The following is a 24,133-nucleotide window of genomic DNA, read 5'->3' as shown; positions in this document are numbered from 1 at the left end:
TATATGTGCAATACTTTTTATATATTTATCTGTAAATTTATATAGTCTAGGACCAATCCTACTTCCAGATATGGTGTGACTTATTGAATTGTCTTTGTGGTTAAATTTTGTTGCGGTGGAACATTTTGATCAGTTTATAATATTAGAAAAGTGGAAGCGCCGCTTCAATAAACAGTTGGGACGTTGTGTCATTAAATGGGGACGTTTTAACATGGGGACGTTTGGATTGCAACATATTTGGTCGTGTGAATAGCAAAAATTGAACAAAGGGACACAACCACAATTTCCAAAAGACAACCCGCAGCGCAAGTAAAAAAAAACACTGACACTTAAAACACAAAACGTAATTGGGACTTTTTCTAGAGTTAGAGTTCCGACTAACGAAACAGGATCATTTTCCAATGTGCACCTCTTTCTGCAGTTAGCTGCAGGTGCCCGCCCGAGTATCCATAACAACCCTTTATTTACATACCGGTGTCGTCGGGAGATTTGGCTCTTACAAATGACCCGCGTGACATGTTTGTTGTTTTCAGGAATAACTTGTGATACGATAAACATGTGCTGTGAAGTTGAAATTTTGGGATAAGAATATAGTAAAGGTAGGGAGAATGTAAATAGTTGTTACTCTTAAGTTATTTAATATTTGTTTCACCATTTTAACAGTTAAATTGAATTCTTACACCTGTCAACTCATTGTTTTTGTTTATTATAAGTCTATAGTAATACTTTCAGTTACATCACAGCACCACCCAGGGGCCTAGATAGCCCTCTATTCATGTGGATTCATAATTATGCTAGGGGCGTCCAGGGTCATTTTACCTCGGAAAATTTTGAAAACCATGGTGCATTCAGGGTGGTCCGAGTTGCTTTATTAAGTACGGGAATTGGACAATTTTAGGACCATGTAGTCAAGTACGCAAAATGCATATTTGGCTGATTTCATTATCAGAATCATGTTGATTCAGCCGCATACTCACTTTACCGAGGCATCTTAAAGAGCCTACCACCTCAAAGATCTAAGAATAAGTTTACCGGAGCTGCATGCAAATAAAAAATGATTAAGACATTCCATATATTGAGTTTTATTATGAAACTAGCCACAATAATGTGCATATAAAAATAACTTTTTTAACAATTGGACATTCATTATGTTCCCCTTTTAGTGCGTAGAGTGTCAAAACAAATTGTCAAAGACTCTGAAAAAGCTGTTTATATGGACTATTAAGAAACCTAGACGGTCCTATCATAATATTCTGTTTAATCAATGTTTTAATACACCATTTATAGTTTTAAGCAATTAGCCTGCACATAAGTTTTGCCTGAATTTCCATTCTGAGAATGACCACATAAACCACATTATTGTTTTGTTTCATTTTCTGGAATATAAACACAAACCAGCATTTGAATTCTCCCGAAAAACTCTTTACATAATTACATTTCTGTGGGATGAACCATGATTTACACAGCATTAGGGTGCATATTAATTCATGTCATTATCTATCCTTCGTAACTTCCTTCAAATACAACATTTGGAGTCTGCTATCCCAAACAGACCTTCAATGATAATTATGAAACATTACTTAGGTGTTGGAACCTCACCTAGTCCTGAACTTATGTGAACACTTGTTTTTTAGTCTAATTACTGTACAACTCTTGAAGAATATTAATGAAACGTTGGCCACATTCTTGTACACTAGCTCATCATGGCAACCATGGTTTAGGGTCAAAGGATCATTGACAGGGTGTCATCTCTCCCACTTGATATCCAGAATTCTGCTTTTTTTACAAAAGCATGCTCAACCCTGAAGGGGTCCACTGGTATTAATATACGTTAATTTCTCTATCCACATGGAGCCCGAGCTTTGCTAATTTGCATATAACCAACCAAGTAAACAATACATACTATGAATGTACTTCCATCTATAACGGAATGTTACACTGTGAATGCACATCCGCTGCCTACAGTGGACCGTTACATTACTTTCCCCTCGAGAAGACTCATCCTGAGTCTTGGTCTGGGAAACTTTAGGGTAAGGCAACTCCGATTTGGCAGTTGTCAACATCCCACCGCTACCACTATTTGTAACGTGTGACATCAACAAACACCAACAGATCCCTTCAGAGAAAAGCATGCTCGAAACTGAAGGGGTCCACTGGTCTTGATATACACTAAATTCTCTATCTACACGAAGCCCGGGCTTTGCTAATTTGCATTTTACCAACCAAGTAAACATACATACTATGAATGTATTTCCGTCTATAACGGATTGTTATACTATGAACGCATATCCACCGCCTACAGCGGACCGTTACACTTGTGACAAAGTTTGTTCCTATCATTTGTGCAAATTAAGTTTTTTAATTGCATTGTGACTATTATTGGACACTTCATTTGTGTTTTGATTCATGCATTTTTCTTTTTTTCCAGACTTACAATTGTAGGTTTTAATGTGCTATTGTCTATGTATTCTTAGAAAATGTTGCCAGTGGTCTTCACCCTTGGCAGAAGTTGAAGAAACTCTGCTTGAATGTACAGCTTATTAATAAAAGGGTGTGCAAAACCTATATAATGAAACCTCACTTGAACGTGGTTGAAGTTTAATACATAACAAGGTTAAGAGATACTGGTATCATGCATACCGATGTCCCTAAAGGATATTAATGAAATGTCACATCATTTTCTCAAATTTACATGCAGAGCCAATGTTGTTGGACTATTCATGAGCAAGGTTTTTATGCAACACCATACATTGGGTTTAACAATGAGTCAAGCAATTTATGACTGCTCCATATTGCTTATTGACCCCATTGTCATCAACATATCACATTATTTATATATATATGCTAAAATTACATGCAATGCTGGAAATTGCAGGCTAAATGTGAAGGTTACAATTGTAAGTTTAAAAGAATAAATGTATATGAGTTCATTTAATTGAACTTAATATAAGTTACAATAATACTAATCCTTTGTTGGCTGAATGTAACGGGTCACTTCCTTTATCATCATTGCAATAAGTTGAATAATAGTTAATTGGTTAATCAATTTGTTCACCGACATCCATGCAGGAAGTAATGAAACAATGGTAGCAGTTTTGAAAAAAAAGTATACTGGTGTGTATAATGTTGTTGTTTTTTCTATCAATGCACCTGACTGTCTGTGGGCATCCAGCTCAGTGAGAGTATCATTCTTGTAATGCTACGTTTACACTATGTTCCCGGTGGCCACGGCAGCCCCGTTTCAGACAACCGTGGAGAAAACAGGATAAATGTGAGACAGCGCGGGGGAACGGGATAAGCAAACGTGACAGACCGTTATTGCCGTGCATGCCGGGCCAGAATTTTAAACTGTCAAAAATTTTGCCACGGCAGCCACATTGTGGATGAGAAACGTAGTACTTCGTAGTAAAACAGGGTAAACGCTATGACACGTGACAGTACGTAATAGGCCGTTACACAACTTATAAATCGTCCGTAGTGGGGCGGGAATCATATGTAATCCCCGGCATCTGAAGTTCCTTTCTAGTTTTGTCACGTTGTGCTTCGTTTTGTCACGGTTTTCACGGCAAGCTAGGGTAGACAATAGCCGTTTCGTTACGTTTCATTTGCGGTGAAAACACAAAATCTTCTTCATCTTGGGAATTCATGTTTACTTGTCGAAGTATTCTGATACAGTGATTGCTGTTGCCTGGGGGATTTTCTTTATACCGTGGACACAAACGTAATCCAAAGCTCTGCGGTGTTCGCGTTCGATGCATTGGAGGCCTTGACAAAACGAGGAAAACGCATCAGACCTGGATGAAGACGTGAACAACGTGAGGGATCCTATCAGAACGTAACGGACCGGGACGCAACTTACATGCATCCCTGGTAGACCGCGCCTGGACCTTAGTGCGCCTTGGACGAACCACTTTTTCGCCCCTACGGCTTGTCACGTTATCTTAATAAAACGTGAGGAAACTTAGCACAACCTAACACAACTTGTTTATGGAGACAAAAATGGCCAAAATCCCACGGTGCAATACGTTTCGGGCAAACGGGGCTGCCGTGGCCACCGGGAACATAGTGTAAACATAGCATTAGGTTGTGAGGAATAGTAAATGTACAGCCAGGAGGTTACCCTGGTAACATAGCTATCCTTGGTTCTTAAACCTGCATCAGTGTACAGCACACTGATACATTCAGGACCCCGTTTAATCCCTTACAGTCTCAAAGCTGGGCATTGGAATGTCATGATATGATGGAGGTTGCTTAAATTCATATATTTTAAGTGGTCAACATAATATTTTGTCCAATGAGAAAACTTTAAATTTCCTAATACATTTCTTTCAGTGAATTATTAAAGCAGTGAGTCAGCTTTGTATTTAAACATGTAAAGTGGTAGATATATTCAGTGGCTGACCCATTTAGTGGGTAGTTTACACAATATAATTTTAACCACTAAAGAAGATTATAAGTCCTATGTACTTCCACAAAATAAATTGTTATACGACTGCATTAATTGCATCAAGACAATTTATTCCTTTAAGTACTTAATTACTAACAACCTTTAAGAAATTTATACATAGTGGTTGAAAAAATAGTACAAAAAACCCTGCACTGGTAGAAAAATTTGCCTGTCTTTTACAATATCTGCGCAGGTTTAAAATCCAGGGGTATAATAAAGGTCAATTACATTTGATTGGTACAATGTTTGAAGTCACGGGTTCAGGCAGTGGCAAACAAACAATTTGTTTTGTGCTTTTCTGTTTTCATAAGCCATTTGTATAATCATATTATTTGTATGACAGAAAATACAATATAGTTATTGTACTCATGAACATGGTTGTTTTATCTGATTTAAAGCCGAAGCTGTCATTTATTGATGTTTTTGAAGTTTTAATCTGATTAAGATTATATTTTATTTATAAAGTTATTGAAACAGGCTTTTAAATGATTTCTTTAGATGAAAAGTTAACATTGGGGCGATTGTTCAAAACTTTGTTTAAGTTGAAAAACATGATTAATGACATTATTGTTAACTTTTAAATGTGAAATATGTTACTATGTGCTCATGGTTAAGTAAATATCAAGTTAATTTAAAACGGCTGTGTCAAATCTTGTAAGGAATACTGCAGATCATAAATGTATCCCTGAAACTTCCAGAGCAATACTGATTTGGAAGTAAACAGGGATGACGTTAACAATGTTAACAACTTTTTGCCCAATATTGCTTAAATTTTGTACTTATAGTTTAATAAAGGTCATAGGTAAACTACATGTATCTTTTGAACACCGGATATGATGAAAAAATCTTGGATTTAGATATGGCATGATAATGTTTGAAAAAAGTTGTTACTTTGTCGTTAAGTTTGAGTTAAGCTCTTAAGGTGACAAGAATTATAAATTTATGAGAATGTTATAAATAAGACTAAACTTGAACACATAAAGTGGATTTGAAAGCCTTTAAACCAGATTGGTTTAAATTAAATTTACAACTTTTCAACATAATAGTTACAATCTCAAGTGTTGTCAGTGTTTAGAAATATTATCGTAACAATAAATTTAAAGTGGCAAAGTTTGTAGATAGGTATTGAAACTAAATGGAAAATGTTTTGAATACAAAGTGCTTTGCTTTTAGAATGGATTTAAACAAGTGTTAAAAATGGTTTGTATTCGATCAATTTCTTTTGAAACTAATATATTTTTCTTCTCCATTTTATATAGTTTGTAAGTGATTATATACATTCTATATATGTAAAAAAATAATTTTTATATATATATATATATATATATATATATATATATATATATATATATATATATATATATATATATATATATATATTAAAAAATAAATGTGCATTTTTGTTCTTTATCATAATAATTATCTAAAATTGAAATGATGACATGACTTTTAAAGCATAAACCATTACAGAAGCAGCCAAAAAATTGTATATTTTTTACCATCTAATATATATATATATATATATATATATATTATCACTATGACAGTGAAAGAGTTATGTTAGTGTTGTTCTTGCAATTGATTTTAATCGAAAGTTGGTGAAAAAGGAAATCATTGAAGACTATCCATTATACTGCATGATTTTGCCTTAATCGTGTATGAAAATGTTTGAGTATTTAATTTATCATTAATCTCTGATAATTGATAGTAATATTTGATATGAATCGGACCACTAAGCAAATATCATTTTGTTATTTGATACATGTATAAATCATGAATTTAACATCACAAGAGAGATAAACTTTTTTGCCCCCCCCCCCTTCCTCTCCTCAAACTGGGAGGGATAATAAATCAAATTTGAATTGGTTGTGGGAGTGTGTGACACCAGTTATAGGGTCAGATTCAATCAGTAATGGATTTTTTTGTTTCAATTAAGTAACTTGTGAAATTGTAAAGAAATATGGCGGAATGGCTTTCTCTTATTCAATATCTCCATTTCAGTTATTATCACTATCAGAGTAATGATTGATATCGACACTTCATTCTGCTATTACTTCTTCTTTCAGGCATCAAGGGTTGCCCCAGGCAGCAGCGCAAAGATGCCGGCGGGCCGGGACCCAAGGTCGTATGTGCGGCCCGTCCCACTGCCGATCCCCGCCAGCAAGGGGCAAAAACTGCTGGCAAGGGACACAATCAATTTCAACCCACAATATCCATCGCGGGAAGAGGTGCGGCAAAATAACTACAATCGTCGGCAATATCAGATGTCTGCGATGGGTTTTCGATCAGCCAATCACAAGCCTTACATTGGTATTGGTGACCCGTTTTATCTGGATGAGAAGAAAATGATTCTACATGCTCTTGGGCAATGGGCCGAGGTAAGAAAAGATGGCTGTGTTGAGGGTAACTGGGCTTTAGCTAAAGAGGTATGTAGCAGTGCAAACCCTGTCCTTTTATGGGACCTATTACTTCAATTAAACACAATTCCTAATGTTTTCTGTAAAATTCATAATGTTCAAGTTCATTACATCCCAATATTGTATGTATCCATTTTCATTCTAAGCACCCTGTTCCTTTTCTGCAATGCCCTTCTGTTTTTAAAACATGGCTAAAACTCTTAGTGTTTTATTGAAATTAGTGTCTAAATATTCTTCAAATGTTTTTTTTCAAAATAAATGGGTTTCATTTAAACTTGGTGTCTTTTCTAAAACCTCTATATATGTCTACATGTATCTCTCTACTGTATTACTGTTGTCTGTGCCTTTTAATTGCAGATGTTTGCACTGAAATTGTTATTATTATCTTCTGTATACTTGATAGGCTTTTTCTCTGTTCTGAAACAAAAGGATATGATTCACTATTAAGAGAATAGAAGAACTTTAGTGATAACAATGAATTCCAAAATTAATTTTGCATGGTGGCCAACCAAATTCTATTAAATTAATATGGTGTCCAAAACATGAGGTATTTATTGACCAATCTCTTGTTGTAAATCAAATAATCAGTTAGCCTATAATTGGATTAAAATGGTTAAATAAATTATAGCACAATGCTACATAAATAATCTTCCTATGGACTACCAAGATAAACCACTTCTCCAAACAATGTCAGCGCAGTGATTAGCACACTCCCTTAATATCCCAAAGGTGACCAGGGTTCAATTCCCTGCTTGGGCGGATATGGGTTTGGTTGGTCACAAAGCCGGACCAGCGGGTTTCCTCCATGAACTCTTGTTTCACTGATTTTACTAGACCAAACTCTCGCTCAACATCATGTGCCCCAATGAAAGTTAATATAAATTTCTTCATAATTGTTGTAACTAACATCACATAGTTACACTCAAGTCTTTTCATTTGGCAACTGTAACAGTACTGCAAAGAATGATTTCCCTTTTTTCATTGGTGAAGAAAAAACATTGCGTTTGCATTTTCTGTTTCATTAGTTGTAAAAAACCCAACTGTATTGAACATTTGTGTATGTAAGAACTTTATATGGAAATGCTAATAGTTTACCCCACGGTCAATCTGCAATTAATAATTTTCACAGCCCTCTGTAAGGTTTGCAAACAATTAGGCATAGGCTCTATCCAGTTTTCACTTAATAGCCCTCAGATTCTATTTATTTTGCATTCAAAACGCATTTATCCATTTTAGACTGGTGCCAGTTGTTTGTTGACATTTGTTACATGCAAACAAAAGTTATTTATCCAAGAATAATATCAATCAAATTTAAACCCTGAGGCTTAAACATCAGTCTGTTGTAGGAAATAATTGCTTAAGATTTATTTCAAGATTAATTCACACAAAGTTTAAATTCTCATGGCTTCTGATGGCTTGTATATGATATTTGGTTCACAAAAGAAGTATTTGCTTAATGTAGATTTAATGTAGATTTTATGTTTCATTTCCATTTTAGTCTAACTGAAGTTCTTATGAATGGCTTTTAAATATAAATTTATTAATGTTTTATTTAAATTTATTAATGTTTTTCCAAACCGTTTGAATGATGCCACCTGGTATCTTTGTCCATGTTGTAACTTGCATGCTATAGTACTCTATTGGCAATTTTTATATAAAGTTACTAAATGTAAGCATTCCTGCTTGGCTTCAATTTCTCAAGGCTGGAGGTATTCTGCGCCGGTCCCTGGCAGTTCGAGCCAATGGGGTTTGACCGTAGTTTATTGTTCTTGATACATTCTCCTCATACAATAATTGGATACTGTTTATTCTTTAGTTTAAAAGACAATTTTTACTGTTTTGCAAAATTTTAAAACTTGGAAAAATGGACTGACTGGACAGGTGTATTTCTCTCATCACTGATAGTCAGTTATATATAAGGCCCTAATTATATAGACATAGAGGGATTAAAGAAACATTATTAATTCGTCTTTTGTGTGAACAATTATAAAAGATATTTCATGTCCAAAATGAAGTTAACTCTAACAAACGTCTTATTCTTAGACAATTGCTTCAGTCTCAATTCTGGACATTCAGTCCAACGGCCAGTTATATTTACCATCCAATCAAAACACTTGGATTCTTAGAATTAAGCTTTATAAATCTAAATGTGGCTATGGAATATGGCTCAAGGGCCCCTACATGCAATATTACTCTTACCCTTGGGCACGCCTCATTGATTTGATTCAGTCTATTGGTCAACTATTTTTACTGTCCAATCAAAGGACTTGGATTCTGATCTAAAATTTAAGTTAAATCTAAGTTTTATATTGAATATGGCCTTTGGAGCTGATTATTATCCTTATCCTTAGAAACATGTATGTCTCAGTGAATCTATTCAGTATATTGGCCAGTTATTTTTACAGTCCATTATCGAAACACTCAGACTCGACTCTGAAACTAAAGTTTGATCGAAGTTGGCTATTAAATCATACTATTCCTTTTAACAGGATGAGATTAGCACATCCAGCAGCTCGGAGGAGTCAGATGATGAGAGGGAAGATGGAGACCACGCCCCTAAACCAGCCGTACGTAAACATAGAGTATCTTGGATAAATTATGTACACAATTGTCATATCTCATTTTCACTATGTACATGTTTGTTCAGCTGGTTGAAAAGAAATGGTCAGTTATGCTTCTTGCCTCACCTGATAGTGATCATTTCTCACAATTTTAGGAATGGAGCTTGGGCCTTAAAAAGTGACATTTTGAGAAGAATTGGGAATTCCAATTTTGCCTAAACATGAATGAAGTAAAAAGATGGCGGACTGATTTTAAAAAAAATAATTGAAACTTAAATTTGAAATTTTGTTTTCACATTTGGGAAAAAAGTATATGCTATATAGCATTGGGAATACAAAAAAACCCAGACTGCATTACCCAGGTTGAAGTAATGAGTTGAGCCCCTTTATTGTCTCACTTATGTACAATATTGATCTATTTAAAGGAAAAATTATTTCAAGTCAGTTTAATATGATTTTCAAAAGATTTACGGTAATTATTGTTTGGTAAATTTTTGCAATATCATTAAAATATTTTTATGGCTTCAATTTCTGATTCGCAATGTTCATTCATTAGAAAAAAGGTTACTTTATATTTATGCACTGTATGCACTTGCTTAGAATAAAGTGTCAAAAAATGAAATATGGTGCAATGCAATTTTATCATATGATATAACCATGATATTTCATTGGAATAATCAAAAATATTAATGACATGCCTTGGTTAAATCTTATCTATGTCATTCTTCTTTTATATAGTTTACTGCCGCCAAGTTTGTGTTGCGCCGATCCAGAAGGGACTTGAACACGCTCAACAAGGCTGTCGTACATGGGAGGTAAGCAACACTAATATATATATCTAGCACAAATTGTCTAAAGTGGCCCGGATTATTAGTTGTACGCATTGTAATAAAAAGGTTCAAACAGGATTTCTTTACATTAGACACACAGAAACACAGAGTCCACAGTGATCGAAATGAGTCAACACAAGCTTGAAAACTATGCACTTTAAACCTGTGCCTAAAAAAATGAAGCTTTATAAAACATGCTACTTTTGTGAAGCTTTTTCTTTGCTTATCTGCACTGTTTCCAGATCTTGTTCACATTTTTGATTTCATTAAGCAGAACTTGTTACACCTTTTCATGCAAAATAGTAATGTAAGAATATTTGATGAATCAGAGACAATTTCAAAAATGTAATCATTGGACTAGCTTGTATATACAATATTATACCTCCATTGGATGGATATCAAATAGGAGAAATAATTATGGCTTAAAGAAATTTCTGGGCAGTATTTATAAAAACAATTGTAGTATTATGGGTATGCTTTCTTAGTTCAAATATATCACTGGTCATTATGAACTACATTTCTTATAATGTCAAAAAGAATTTATATTCCTTGACTTAATTCAAATTTAAACTGTAATGTAACACACATTTATTGATATCTTTTAATTTTGATATGAAAACTTTTGGAATTCAATTTTTAAGTAATAAATGTGGATTACTGACTGAAAAGTGACTTCTTAATGAAGTGTTATAAATAATGGCTCTCTGAGGCTCCTCATTCTTATTAATCAATAACAACTAATATTTTTCATTCATATTTGATGATTCCTCTGAAAATAAGAATATATTACTTAGAATGTTTGAAATTTTTATTGTAAAATAATTGATTTCAGGAGCATGATTCGAAATGTGAGCCTGGGCCACGGATTGTTCGATCTTGTCAACAAGGAAAAACAGAGCAAGGTGAGTACCTCATTGAACAGTCAGGTATCAGACTAATCAGAACAGAATTGTTTAAATTTATTAGATTTAAAGCTGCACCCTAACAGATTTACCGTTTTGACAACTTCTTTAATTTAGGTCTTGGAATGAGCCAATTTTGGCATCATATATCCGTTCGAAAATGAATGTTTTATGGCTAAAAGCTACTATCGATTTAAGAAAAATGCATAAAATATCATTTTTTTTAACTTAGACAAAAAATAAAAAAAGTTGTCAAAATGTTCAATCTTTGAAAGTGCAACTTGAAGCAAAAATACATAATGGTTACAAGTCAAATATTCATGGTAGTATTTTTGTATTCATGGTTGTTATCAAGAATTTGGTATATATAGATTTACTTTTGTATCTGTGTTTACTTATTCAATATCTATTGAAACCAGAATTATATTATCAAGCAAAGGCAACGATTTGGAAATTACTTTTCTTTTGAAATGAGTATTGTACTTCAAAATCTGTGTAAATACAGCTTGATTATATCATAACATTCATAAAGTTCCATATTGTCATGATCTTCATTACAGAGGCTGGCATTAGAGGAAGAGTTACGTCGTAAACAGGAGCAGCAAAGGAACGCATTCAAGCCACCAAAGAATGAGAGTGACGATGATTCTGATGAAGACCTTGATGCAGATGTCGACCTTACAAGGTAGAGCCAGACTTTGTATAACAGAGGCTTTCTGTTTCTATGGCTAGCTGCTGCTTCCTGATTTTTTTCAATAGTATCAGTTTGCATTCTATATATGTTTTTATTAATTTTATCATAGTATTATCTGAGCTACAGATAAAGGGTAGAAATTGATAAACAATGCTCAAATTACGATCTAAAATCAAAATATTTTGGTATTGGTACAAGAACAAGTGTTAAAAGGGTGAATCAATACTACCATCAATTTACAACTGTTTTGAGAACAACCAATCGATGATACCACTAAACTGGTAAAGAATCACTTGAACTCTTAAGCAGTGTGCCCATTAAACTGGTGTAGAACCACTTCAGCTCCTAAGCAGTGTGCCCATTAAACTGGTGTAGAACCACTTCAGCTCCTAAACAGTCTGCCCATTAAACTGGTGTAGAACCACTTCAACTCCTAAACAATGTGCCCATTAAACTGGTGTAGAACCGCTTCAACTCCTAAGCAGTCTTTCCATTAAACTGGTGTAGAACCACTTCAACTCCTAAACAGTCTGCCCATTAAACTGGTGTAGAACCACTTCAGCTCCAAACAGTCTGCCCATTAAACTGGTGTAGAACCACTTCAACTCCTAAACAGTGTGCCCATTAAACTGGTGTAGAACCACTTCAACTCCTAAGCAGTCTGCCCATTAAACTGGTGTAGAACCACTTCAACTCCTAAACAGTGTGCCCATTAAACTGGTGTAGAACCACTTCAACTCCTAAACAGTGTGCCCATTATACTGGTGTAGAACCACTTCAACTCTTAAGCACTCGGCCCATTAAATTGGTGCAGAAAATTCAACTCCTTAAGCAGTCTGGCCATTAAACTGGTGAAGAACCACTTCAACTCCTAAGCAGTGTGCCCATTAAACTGGTGTAGAACCACTTCAGCTCCAAACAGTCTGCCCATTAAACTGGTGTAGAACCACTTCAACTCCTAAACAGTGTGCCCATTAAACTGGTGTAGAACCACTTCAACTCCTAAGCAGTCTGCCCATTAAACTGGTGTAGAACCACTTCAACTCCTAAACAGTGTGCCCATTAAACTGGTGTAGAACCACTTCAGCTCCTAAACAGTGTGCCCATTATACTGGTGTAGAACCACTTCAACTCTTAAGCACTCGGCCCAATAAATTGGTGCAGAAAATTCAACTCCTTAAGCAGTCTGGCCATTAAACTGGTGAAGAACCACTTCAACTCCTAAGCAAATGACTTTTCGATTAAGTCTTGCATTTATTATAAAGCCTTTTGTGTGTGTAAAATACAAGCATATTTTCAATTCAGTGTGCCAGTACACTTTAAAAATTGCCATTACAGATTATTGAATGAAACCAATGTATAAAATATACTTTACAAAATTATATAAAGGCATTCAATAAGCTCTATGCAAAAAGTTAACTGTAGCTCTGTTATATTTAGTGCAATGATTTTGTTCATGGTTAAATGGTTGCATACTTTGACTTGCTCATGTGCTGCTAATTAGAAAGTGTTTCTGCTGATTTTAACTGTTATTTATATAAAAAATACTTTACATGTTTTATATATTAAGTATTTAGGTTGGCAATCTTCACATTATTTATAGATCAACATCTCATTGCTAGTAGATACTGTTTTTAGTGCACTCCCACATGTGGTTCACAATCAATGTGTGATAAGTGATAATATGTGGTGCGCGATATCATATGGTACATGATGAAAATGTGTGGTTCAGGATTGTGTGGCTCCTAGGCATGCATGTTTGATTATTGAGTGTGCTTTATAATCATGCATGTTTCATGATAATATGTGCTACATCAAATAATGCATCATTGTGACATGGATCTTTATGTATGTCATTCAAAAACATTGTGGTTTCATTATCATGCATGGTTCATGATCGTATGTGGTTCATGAAAATGATTGGTTCATGTTAGTAAGTGGTTCATGATAATGCATAGCTTATGTCTTGATAGTCTGTGGTTCATGATAATGCATAGCTCATGATGGAATGTTAATTATGATAATTCGTGATAATGTTAGGATCATGATCATATTAAGCCTATGATCACACGAGGTTCATGACTATATGTGGTTAATGATCATAATTGTGTTAAACATTAGCATGTGTGGTTCATTATCATTATGTGGCTCATTATCATGTGTGGTGTATTTGCTAGCTACATGGTGCCAGTTGCTCCTCCCACGTTTGTTACCCAGCCGACAGAATCAGACGAAGAGCTTGGAATCGTCAATGACAACGCTTCTGATTCTGACCAGAGTCCTGAGCGTGAGCCGGAGATTGTTACTTTCAGCGGGTAGGTATTTTTGGCTTTGATGCGTTGCATTTTTATTTCATTGAGTGACATGATATTTTGTTATGAATGTTGTTGTTTTCATGTGTGGATTTTTCAATGTTTGTGGATTTTAAGTTTTGATTGTCTGTGACAGGAATTTAAATATTAGGATGGCTTTAATGGAGTTTCTTGCATACATTTGGAATTGTTGTGAATATATTTTCATTTACACATTTTAACAGGAATTTTGTTGTGATTCATAGCTGTTTAATTTGAATATATTTTATGTTTTTATCCTATTTGATAATTAGAAAATGAGTGTTCTTGTAGATTTTCATTAAGAAGTAAATAATTTTTTATAATTATTAAAGAAATACATCATGCATGAATCTCATTGCTTTACCAGAAATACATATTTGAAGGTGTGTTTTATATTGTGGTGTTATGTTATAAAGGAAATTGTGTGTGACTGTAAGTTCTTTTCAATTTATAAATAACGCGTGCAGTTAAATGGTTTTTCTAAATTTATCTTAATTTTTAGCAATTTATTTTATAAATTAACAGCGTAGATATAGTGCATATAATAAGGTTGGTATTACTTGTTGTGTGGAAGGAATACATATGTTATGAAAATGAAGACAAAAAGTAGTCCCATAAAAAAAGTAGTTCTGTTTTTAAAACCAAAGTGTTGCTTATAGATTTAGAAATATGAGTGCGCCATTCAGGTATATATTTGATGCCGTAGATAGGGAATTTTCATTGTTTAAGACATTAACTGTATTCCATCTACTAATTATTTTTTTTTATATGTTATCGTACTTAATGGGTGATTATATTTTTCACTTAAATTTCTGATATGTCAACAGAACTGCAGCTGAAAGATTATCAATTAATTGTTTGCTCTTATTCAGTGAGTTAAAGTCCTTGCAATTTGTTTAGGGGTACATTAAAATTAATTTTTAAAGTCAAAATATTAATTATAATTTGTTAAGAACTTTAAATTCAAAATATCATAATTTGAGTGAAAAATTCAGATCTTTCAATATTTCTGATGTATGTTGTGGAAAGTCTAGCAGTAAAGTGTTCAATTTGCCGTCAGAAATTTAAGTGAAAAAGAAGTTGAAATCAAAACATTATCCTGGTGCCAGCATTAAAACTGCAAAATAGTTTCTCCTATCTAAAATCTAAGTTTTCATATTTAGATTATTCATATTTTTTTAAAGAAAATTTATAATTGTGGTCATTTTGTCTAAAGCCTTTGTGTCAGCTTCATCGTGGTTGAACTTTAATTTGGCCATTACTAAAAAAAAAAAAGATATTTAATTGAAACTTAATAGGACACAAAAGTCATGTTGCATTAGAAACATTTTTGCCAAACTCTGCTTTCAATCATTATTGAGTTATGCCCCTTCTTCTTAAACAAACGAAGCTCACTGGTATGGGAAAATATTTTGCAGTTTTTAAAATCCTTTTTTTTTTTGAGTTCAGGTATAATTATTAATTATATAAACATGTGCCTTTTGTGTATAACTGCATGCATCATCATCATCATCATCATCATCATCATCATCATCATCATCATCCTCATTCTCATCATCCTCATTGTCATCGTCATTGTCATCGTCATTGTCATCATCATCATCATCATCAATCATCATCATCATCATCATCATCATCATCATCATCATCATCATCATCATCATCATCATCATCATCATCATCATCATCATCATCATCATCATCTATATATGCCTTTGTATGATTATATATTATTTGATTCCCTTTTTCAGAGTAATGAAAAGCAAAAGGAATTTAATTGTTCTAAAAGTTTAGGTCTATTACGGTTGCCTTTTTTTATTACAACACTGTTTAAAAACAAGAACAGAAGTAAAAAGTCCTTTAGTAACTTACAATTCACATCAGGGCAAGAAACACATAAAACTATGTATCCCTGGACTGGGAATTAAACCAGGGCTGTCTTGCACTCGCATTTTACCTAGGCACCCTGAGTTAAATTGCCGGCCCCGTTGGGCATATATATTGTTTGGTTTGTGTTCACCATACCACAAAGTGGATTTTCTCCAAGTACTCGGGTTTCCCCCAACGAAACAAGACAACACTCCCGCCCAACATTATGACAACGAGAGTGACTTTGAAGAAGTTAATATAAATTTCTTTACAATTGTTGTAAAATAGATAAAGGTTGAATTAAATACGTATACATAGATTGGTACTCTCTTTTGGTTCTCTGGTTTTTCTACAAATTTGTCTTATGAAACTGTAAAACCCATTTTATATGAATGTTTCTGCATGTTATTAATGTATTTGATATATTTGATATTTACAACTGCATGACATCATAAATCCTATGGGTATTATATATAATATACATAAACACTATTGGCCAATCTAATTTATCAAAGATCACATGGTATATTTTTTTTGTGTGTAACTTTTAATAATTTAATTTTGGTTGAAATAAGATATATTTTGAAACATTATTTTACTAGTTAGACTTAAATTGTTAGACAACAGCCCTATTGTTCAGAAATTTGTTAAAGCAAACACCATTATTAACAATGTCGTTAACTTTTAAACATCAAATAGTTGATGAAGTGCATATATATTAAAATGAAAAAAGTAGCTGTCATAAACAATGATGTGTCAAATCTTGTTAGATACTGTAGATAATTGCGTCCATTTTCAAAATGCAGAGTAGGAAAGGTTTAAAAGTTAACAACTATGAAGTTAACAACTATGAGGTTAACAACTATGAGGTTAACAACTATGAGGTTAACAACTATGAGGTTAACAACTATGAGTTTAACAACTATGACGCTAACAACTATGAAGTTAACAACTATGAGGTTAACAACTATGAAGTTAACAACTATGAGGTTAACAACCATGAGGTTAACAACTATGAAGTTAACAACTATGAAGTTAACAACCATGAGGTTAACAACTATGACGTTAACAACTATGAGGTTAACAACTATGAGGTTAACAACTATGAGGTTAACAACTATGAGGTTAACAACTATGAGGTTAACAACCATGAGGTTAACAAGTATGAGGTTAACAACTATGAGGTTAACAACTATGACGTTAACAAGTATGAGGTTAACAACTATGAGGTTAACAACTATGACGTTAACAACTATGAGGTTAACAACTATGAGGTTAACAACTATGAAGTTAACAACTATGAGGTTAACAACTATGAAGTTAACAACTATGAAGTTAACAACTATGAGGTTAACAACTATGAAGTTAACAATGTTGTTAACTTTAACAAAGTTCTGAACTATCAGCCCAATAACGTTACTTAATATTATTTTGCCATGTGTTTTATCATTTAATGCATTGATGATATTAAAAGGCATGAATATATTATAGATATAGCAAGATTTGCACTCATAATTGAGCATTAAGGATACTGAATTTTTATATATCATTGAAATTAATTTGTTTTTCACAATTGGCTTGTATTTGATATACACATTATGATGTTTTTCTTTATTGCGAATAAGAATTTCAGTAGATAACCACAACACCGCCAATGCAATACTAATTGTTTGAATGAAGTTGCCTTAGGTTTAGAAACACAACTAACATTTTTCAATTATTCCTTAATGGGAACGGACCATTCCTTATTAGGATAAAATAGCTGAACCAAATTGTTTTTGAAAAGGAAAAAAATATCACACAAAGGCCAATTATTTCCATAATTTCTTCATTAATTTTAAATTATTTTTGCTGACTATATTTAATTATCATATTAAATACAAAGCATTGAAACATTTGATATAATTTTTCAGAAAAAAATAAAAGAAACCCATCTCTATTCAAGTGAGGGGAAAAAAAATGTGTGAAAAATATATTGAAACAAATGATCACCTTAAATATCGAAATGTGCTTAATGTTATATAATACAATACTCATATATTCATTTTTTAATCAAAGATAAAAAATTCTGTGACCAGGTTGCAACGCGCGGAGGAAGAAGAAGAATACGTGCGTGCAAGATCGGCGCTCGTCACCTCAGAAATGACGTCCAGTTATTCGCGCCCTGTTTCCCGTCGGAAAAAGAAACAGGAAACCCCTCGTCCTTACACACCTCAGCATACGAATCTCTCGACCAACATTTCCACCCGGGAGTCGATCATGGAAGACGGTGATCAGGAAGCGGACATCACAAAGTTAGTTGATATTGCATATAAAAATGATAACAATAATGTTACTTTATATAACCAATTTAACCTGGTGATATTGAAATTATAATTTTAATTTTGATCACAAAGTATGTTTAATCTGGTAATATACCAGCTTCTGTTGATAGTAACTTACTTTAAGCTGATGATATCTGAATAATTTATACCATAACACAACTTTAAAACATATCAAAAGTAAGATTTGCTAGTGGAAATCACAAATGATGATAACCCAGTATATTTTTTTTTGATGAAGCAAGTTTTATTACTTAAACTTGTGATCTAATCTTCTTTCAGAGATGCGTTGTTTCGACAGTTATGCGTACTTCACTGGATCCTGGAGGCCATGTCCACAGAGTCAACCATGTCACCTATCATGGCTTGTTGGAGCCTCAAGTAAGTTAGTTCCATTAATATTTTGTATTTTTATGCTGGGCAATGTAATTACAGTATTGCAAATGGGGCTGTGGCCTTTCTGATGATGAAAAATGGGTCATTTTGGGTAAAATTGGGAATTTCAATTTTGCCAAGAAATGAACAATAATACGTTTGAAAAAAGATAAAAAAAAGTTTAAACTAATGTGAAGAAGTTAGTTTCTTTGAGAACACTAACTATTCCATCCAAAAATGGTTTGGATTTCTGTTAAAAAAAAGAAATATTTTCACACCTGGAAAAAAAGACTGTGTAAAATGTACCGTGATTTTGATTTTAGACCTAAAGTACTTAAGCGCATGGACTCGAGAAGGTATACATTATATTATTATATTTCACATCTGGTGAATCATGGACATTGGTTTTATTTGCAAGGATTTTTCCCCCTTTTTGAAGCACACAGTATTTTTCTTTGCACTTGTATGATGATAATTGTGCTTTTTGGTGATAGCTTTTACAACTTCTACAGATTGTATGAAATGATTTTTGCTCTCAAATGATTAAAGGTGATTCTGAAATATGATGATGTGAAAGCTGTAGACTTTTGTAATATATATTAATATTAGTATTTTTCTGGCAAGTTCAACAGTGTATGGAACCCATCTAACAGAAATAATGTATTCATATGCTTCAGACAAACATGCAATAACATGATATCTTCATTGTAATTAAGCTGAAAATCAAATTCCCCTTGGTGGTGCTGAATAATTTTATTTTATTTTTTACATGAATTTAAATACAGCCTTCTTAACAGTCAACAAATTAGACTATTGGATTAACAGGACCAAATTCTTTTACCATTGCTTTGAATCATTTTTTTTAAAATACCATGCAATATAAAATTCAAAACTTGAGCAAGCCCTGAAGACATCCAACCAGTGCAGGGCTTATGGGCTTGTGTTAATTTCAACCACTGTCTCAATCGAATATCTATCGTCTTTTAAATTGGGCAGTTATAATGTCAACCTGGCATGATGGACTGTATCATCCACTTTTCCTTTTAATTTCAAAACTGTTTTTTACAGTGACATAGGCGGCTCCCGGGCTCCAACAAAGAAAGTACAGAAAGAAAGGTCTAGGGACAGGACTCAGGAGATGAGTTGGGAACAGTTTCTTACTAAGGACACATCCCGGGTAGGTTACATACAACTTAAGACCAATAAGGTTACATACAACTATTATTTTTAAAAATCATTTTGATTATGCTTTTGTTTACAAGTTTGCAAGTATAGATGTTAATGTGTTAATGTATTGCTAGATATGAACTTTTTGTAGAGATGGATGTGCACTTTTTATAACTTAAAATGCACCAGATAAGTATGTGACGTTGTCCAGAAAATGAGTGGCGTGGAGGACACAATGACAGTTTACTTTTTGCATTGTAATTTATGCCCCATAACCAAGCAATCATAATCTTTTTTAATTACCGTATATTAGAATAGTTTATCTTATTGAATTTCTAATTTTTTTAAATACATCATAAGTTTGTTTTGTAATCCTGCATCTTTGTTCAATTTCTTTATTGTCATTAACATGGATACCTCCACACAACTCATTTCCACAATGATGTCCTATTTTCAAACTTTCTTATACATATCAAACTTGACATGGTTCCAACTTAATCTGATGTAATTTCCTGAAGTTTTTGTGGCCCTTATTATGGCCCTTTGGAGTAGCTATCTTTTGATTGGATGAGCTTAAGGTATGACAGGAATATTGTTTGTCATGACTTTTGCTTGATGATATATGAATTATTTGATATTTAAGTTTATTACCTAACATTACATGGTAAGAGATGGCTATTGTAAGGTACATTGTCTGGTCACATGAGTTTTGTGAAGTCTGTCACTAAAAAGCACAGTTATGTAGATCATGTTTCATGATTTTGTACAGGTCTTTAAACCCATGCACCTATCTATATAATAAATCAGAGTGTGTTGTTTGGGTAAATAAAATGTCAGCACATAAAATGGTTACATAAGTCTTTACATTGTATATAAAATCATGTTCCATTGCTGAATCGTGGAACTGTTACAGGAAACAATCATTTTTATGCAAATTATCGGGATCGATACTTGGCCGATAATGTTCAGAACTTTGTTAAAGTTAACAACATGATTAACGACATCTTTGTTAACTTTTTTAACAAGAAATATTTGATTATTTGCTCAGTTTTAACAATACAGCTGAAACAGTTGCCTCAAAATTTATTAGAAATATGTATATTATATTTAAAACTTGCAGAGAAATAGAGACTTGAGAGTTGACGACCGTTACATTAACAACTTAGTTAACTTTAGCAAAGTTTTGAACAAGCGGCCCAAAGTTAAATAGGAAAAAAACACCCTACTAATGTATTGTTTTAAAGGTATTTTAAATCATTAAAATATTTCATTCTGAAGGTATTGTTCTCTCTGATGATAGGAATTAGAATTAGAAAGCACCATCACAAAAATGTCATCAAAGATTTCAGAAGGGGTAAGAAGAGGGAACCATCCCCGTACATATTGATGCCTTCATATGATACTTATAATATACCTATATATGTGAGGACATGTACAATTATATATTGGCACCTAATGGCCTATCATTGGTTGAATAAATTTGTAATACATATTTATAATACCTGAAAACGTATTCTCAGTATATCGACATGTATGTACAAGACTGTCTGACATATATTTATATTTTCTCTGCATCCGTCTGCAATGATGAATGCTCTAGATAGTCCAATCACACATTTTAATTTTTATTTTTTATTATGCAACTTTAACTTGGAGACATAATGGGCTGATTATTCAGAACTTTGATCTAAATACTTTGTAAGAAATACTGCATACATCTGTTAACCTTTGCTCGTTTATTAACCTAAATAAATCAGCACTGCGGCCGGCATAATATATTTAATTGCTGTTTAAATAAAGTTGTAAAATTTAACAAAGTTCTGAATGTTCGGCCCAATGTTTTATTAATATAAGGTCATGTTAGGTGTTGGGTCTTTATTATTAATTGTACTCAAGATCTTCGGTAAGGTAAACAAAAAATACCTTAAACAGTTAAGTATATACTAAGGTAATTCCCTATAGGTGATAGCTTTAATTAATGAATGAATAACCAACATTTCTATGAGATATGAATGCTTGTTTTCAGAAAGTAATAATTTCGCCCAGGGTTACAATAAACCCGATCCCTCAGAAAGTGATGGTTCCATCTGTAAAGGTTAGGTTGCTATATACACTGAGCGAGGGGTTGATTTAGGGATTGCAGGGTTAGACGATGAGGTGGAAGAATCAGTCAGAGGTCGTGATTGCTTTTTCTTTCAATGAACTTCTTTTAAAGAAATATTACAATAAAAAATGGATAACAGTCGGGTTTCTCAGAACTGCTTTATATTTTTGAACATTGTCTTTGGTAAAGGTGAGTTATAATGCATCAAAGCTCGCTCCTCAATGAAAATTCAGGTTTGTGTTCATTAATTTTGTTCTATTACTCTTAGTGTTCAGGTCCAATTTGATCAAGGGTTAAAAAACGCTTGTTGATAATTGCTAATGATGTATACCTGCAGTTATATACAAAAAAGGTTTTTTCACATTCTCTGACTGATACAACCATCTTTGGGTTAGGGTATAGAAAAATAAATTTGGATTCTCATCCTGGTAATTGCCATTGTTTTAAATATGACCTGCTTAAATGGGGCAAGATGTGGTTGAAACTCTGGCCATTTTTTTTCGAAATTTCTTTAGTGTAGCAAGCGTAAATAGCTATAAATTCATTAAGCCAAATTTCTAAGGTACTTAAAAATCTTGGTTTATTAAAAAAAATAGTTTATAATGATTGTTATAAAAAATTCTTTTGAAGAACAAAAAATCTTGAGAATTTAATAATAACACAAATTATTCCGAAACAAAAATAGTGTGCTTAAATTGATCCTGTTACATAAAGGGACTTCAGATATATATGTTTCAAGAAATATGTGCCAGAAATCGCCAGATTAAGACTTACCATATGTAATTTTTATTTAAGGTTTAAATAACAAAATCTGCCTTTAGCTATGTTTTGTTGAAATATCTGTATGAGAATCTAAAAATTATTTTTCTTTAGTCATAATTATAATATTTTTGAGCACTTGGAAAAAGGTGCAATTATGTTGGAGGCGGTTATTATAGATAATAATATTGTACGCATGGCAAAGGGTTATTACAGTACTGACTGGGGTTGGTTATTAATGATATATATTTTATTGCTTTCTCACCAGTAGTTAATACATAATTATCTTAAACATTTGAAACATGAGCTCATATTAGAACCTCAACATAATTCCAGGTTGTTGGTGTGAAATGTCAGCTATCAGTTTTAAATCTATGACAAATGAGATATTATTATTTTTATTTTTTTTATTATTATCATTTTGTATTTTGAATAACAAGTATTTATAAATGAACAAAAACACCAAACACTGCATGCTGGTTCAGAAACAGCGAATACATTTTTTGTACCCACTTTTTGTATTCATTTTAGCAATTTAAGTTGAAAATGGGGAATAACTCTGCAGATGCTAAATAATTTGTTGTCTCCCTTTTCAAATACAAGTATAAAAAATAAAAATAAAAATTGATCCTCTAAATATAGATTCTGGTCATGATGCTTAATTCTTTGTCATGATGGTTATTGCTGGAAGTTTAAATTGCATGATGCATGCATACAGCATTACATTGTAATTGTTGCTTGTAGTTCAGGTACTTAATTTGAAATAGAGGGAGGATATTGTTTTGTTGATTTTGTTGTTCGATCGTTTTTTTTGTCTTGCAAGAATTCATAGAGAAAAAACTTAATTTTCCAATGATCATGATAAGGATTTTCATCATTTGATATTATAATGATTCATTTAAATGTATTTTTTTAAAAACACCAACATTTTAGATTGGTTTCTGAAGCTGTTTCAAGTAGAAGCCTCAGAGTCTGACATGGACCATTTAATTAATATACTTTGTTATTTCAGCCACATTTTCACATTTGTTTGTGTTGTATGGTTGTTCAAAGTTTCTATGGATGATCCATGTGCTGCAGTGTGTCTGAAATGTATATGTTATTATTCATATTGTGTGCACCATTTGATATTTACACAGCAAAATCAGTCATTTATGAACAAGGTAAACTTCTAATTCTATAGCCTTTCTTGACACATGAAACCAATTTCTATATCAATTACTTGGTATGCTCAAGTTGGATGCTATTGATGTGGTCATGGAAAAAAGGGTTGGGTGGGGGGATGGGGGGGCTGGGGTACTAAGTTTAGATGGGGAAGCATTCTTTGTTCAATATGTAATATTGTATATATGTA

The 24,133-nt window shown here is 33.0% G+C and overlaps 1 protein-coding gene across 13 annotated transcripts in view; it reads left to right on the top strand.

The window, feature by feature from the left end:
• The first annotated feature begins 280 nt into the window (after positions 1–280).
• LOC128206146 (coiled-coil domain-containing protein 60-like) overlaps positions 281–24,133 on the top strand; it is a 44,671-nt gene continuing 20,818 nt past the window's right edge. For 2 of the 13 annotated variants that reach the window (XM_052908433.1, XM_052908427.1), the window contains exons 1-12: positions 5,026–5,647; positions 6,514–6,825; positions 9,354–9,431; positions 10,164–10,240; positions 11,088–11,157; positions 11,718–11,842; positions 14,029–14,166; positions 18,132–18,347; positions 18,657–18,755; positions 19,073–19,105; positions 19,818–19,926; positions 23,919–23,942. In XM_052908433.1, coding sequence (XP_052764393.1) covers positions 5,645–5,647; positions 6,514–6,825; positions 9,354–9,431; positions 10,164–10,240; positions 11,088–11,157; positions 11,718–11,842; positions 14,029–14,166; positions 18,132–18,347; positions 18,657–18,755; positions 19,073–19,105; positions 19,818–19,926; positions 23,919–23,942 — 1,284 coding nt within the window. In that variant the 5' untranslated portion in view covers positions 5,026–5,644. The other 11 variants (XM_052908425.1, XM_052908424.1, XM_052908438.1 and 8 more) reach the window with 9 other exon arrangements.

Source organism: Mya arenaria, chromosome 10 (assembly GCF_026914265.1).
Source record: "Mya arenaria isolate MELC-2E11 chromosome 10, ASM2691426v1".
NCBI lineage: Eukaryota > Metazoa > Mollusca > Bivalvia > Myida > Myidae > Mya > Mya arenaria.
Note: the sequence above shows the minus strand (reverse complement) of the source record. Positions and strands in the feature narration are given on the sequence as shown.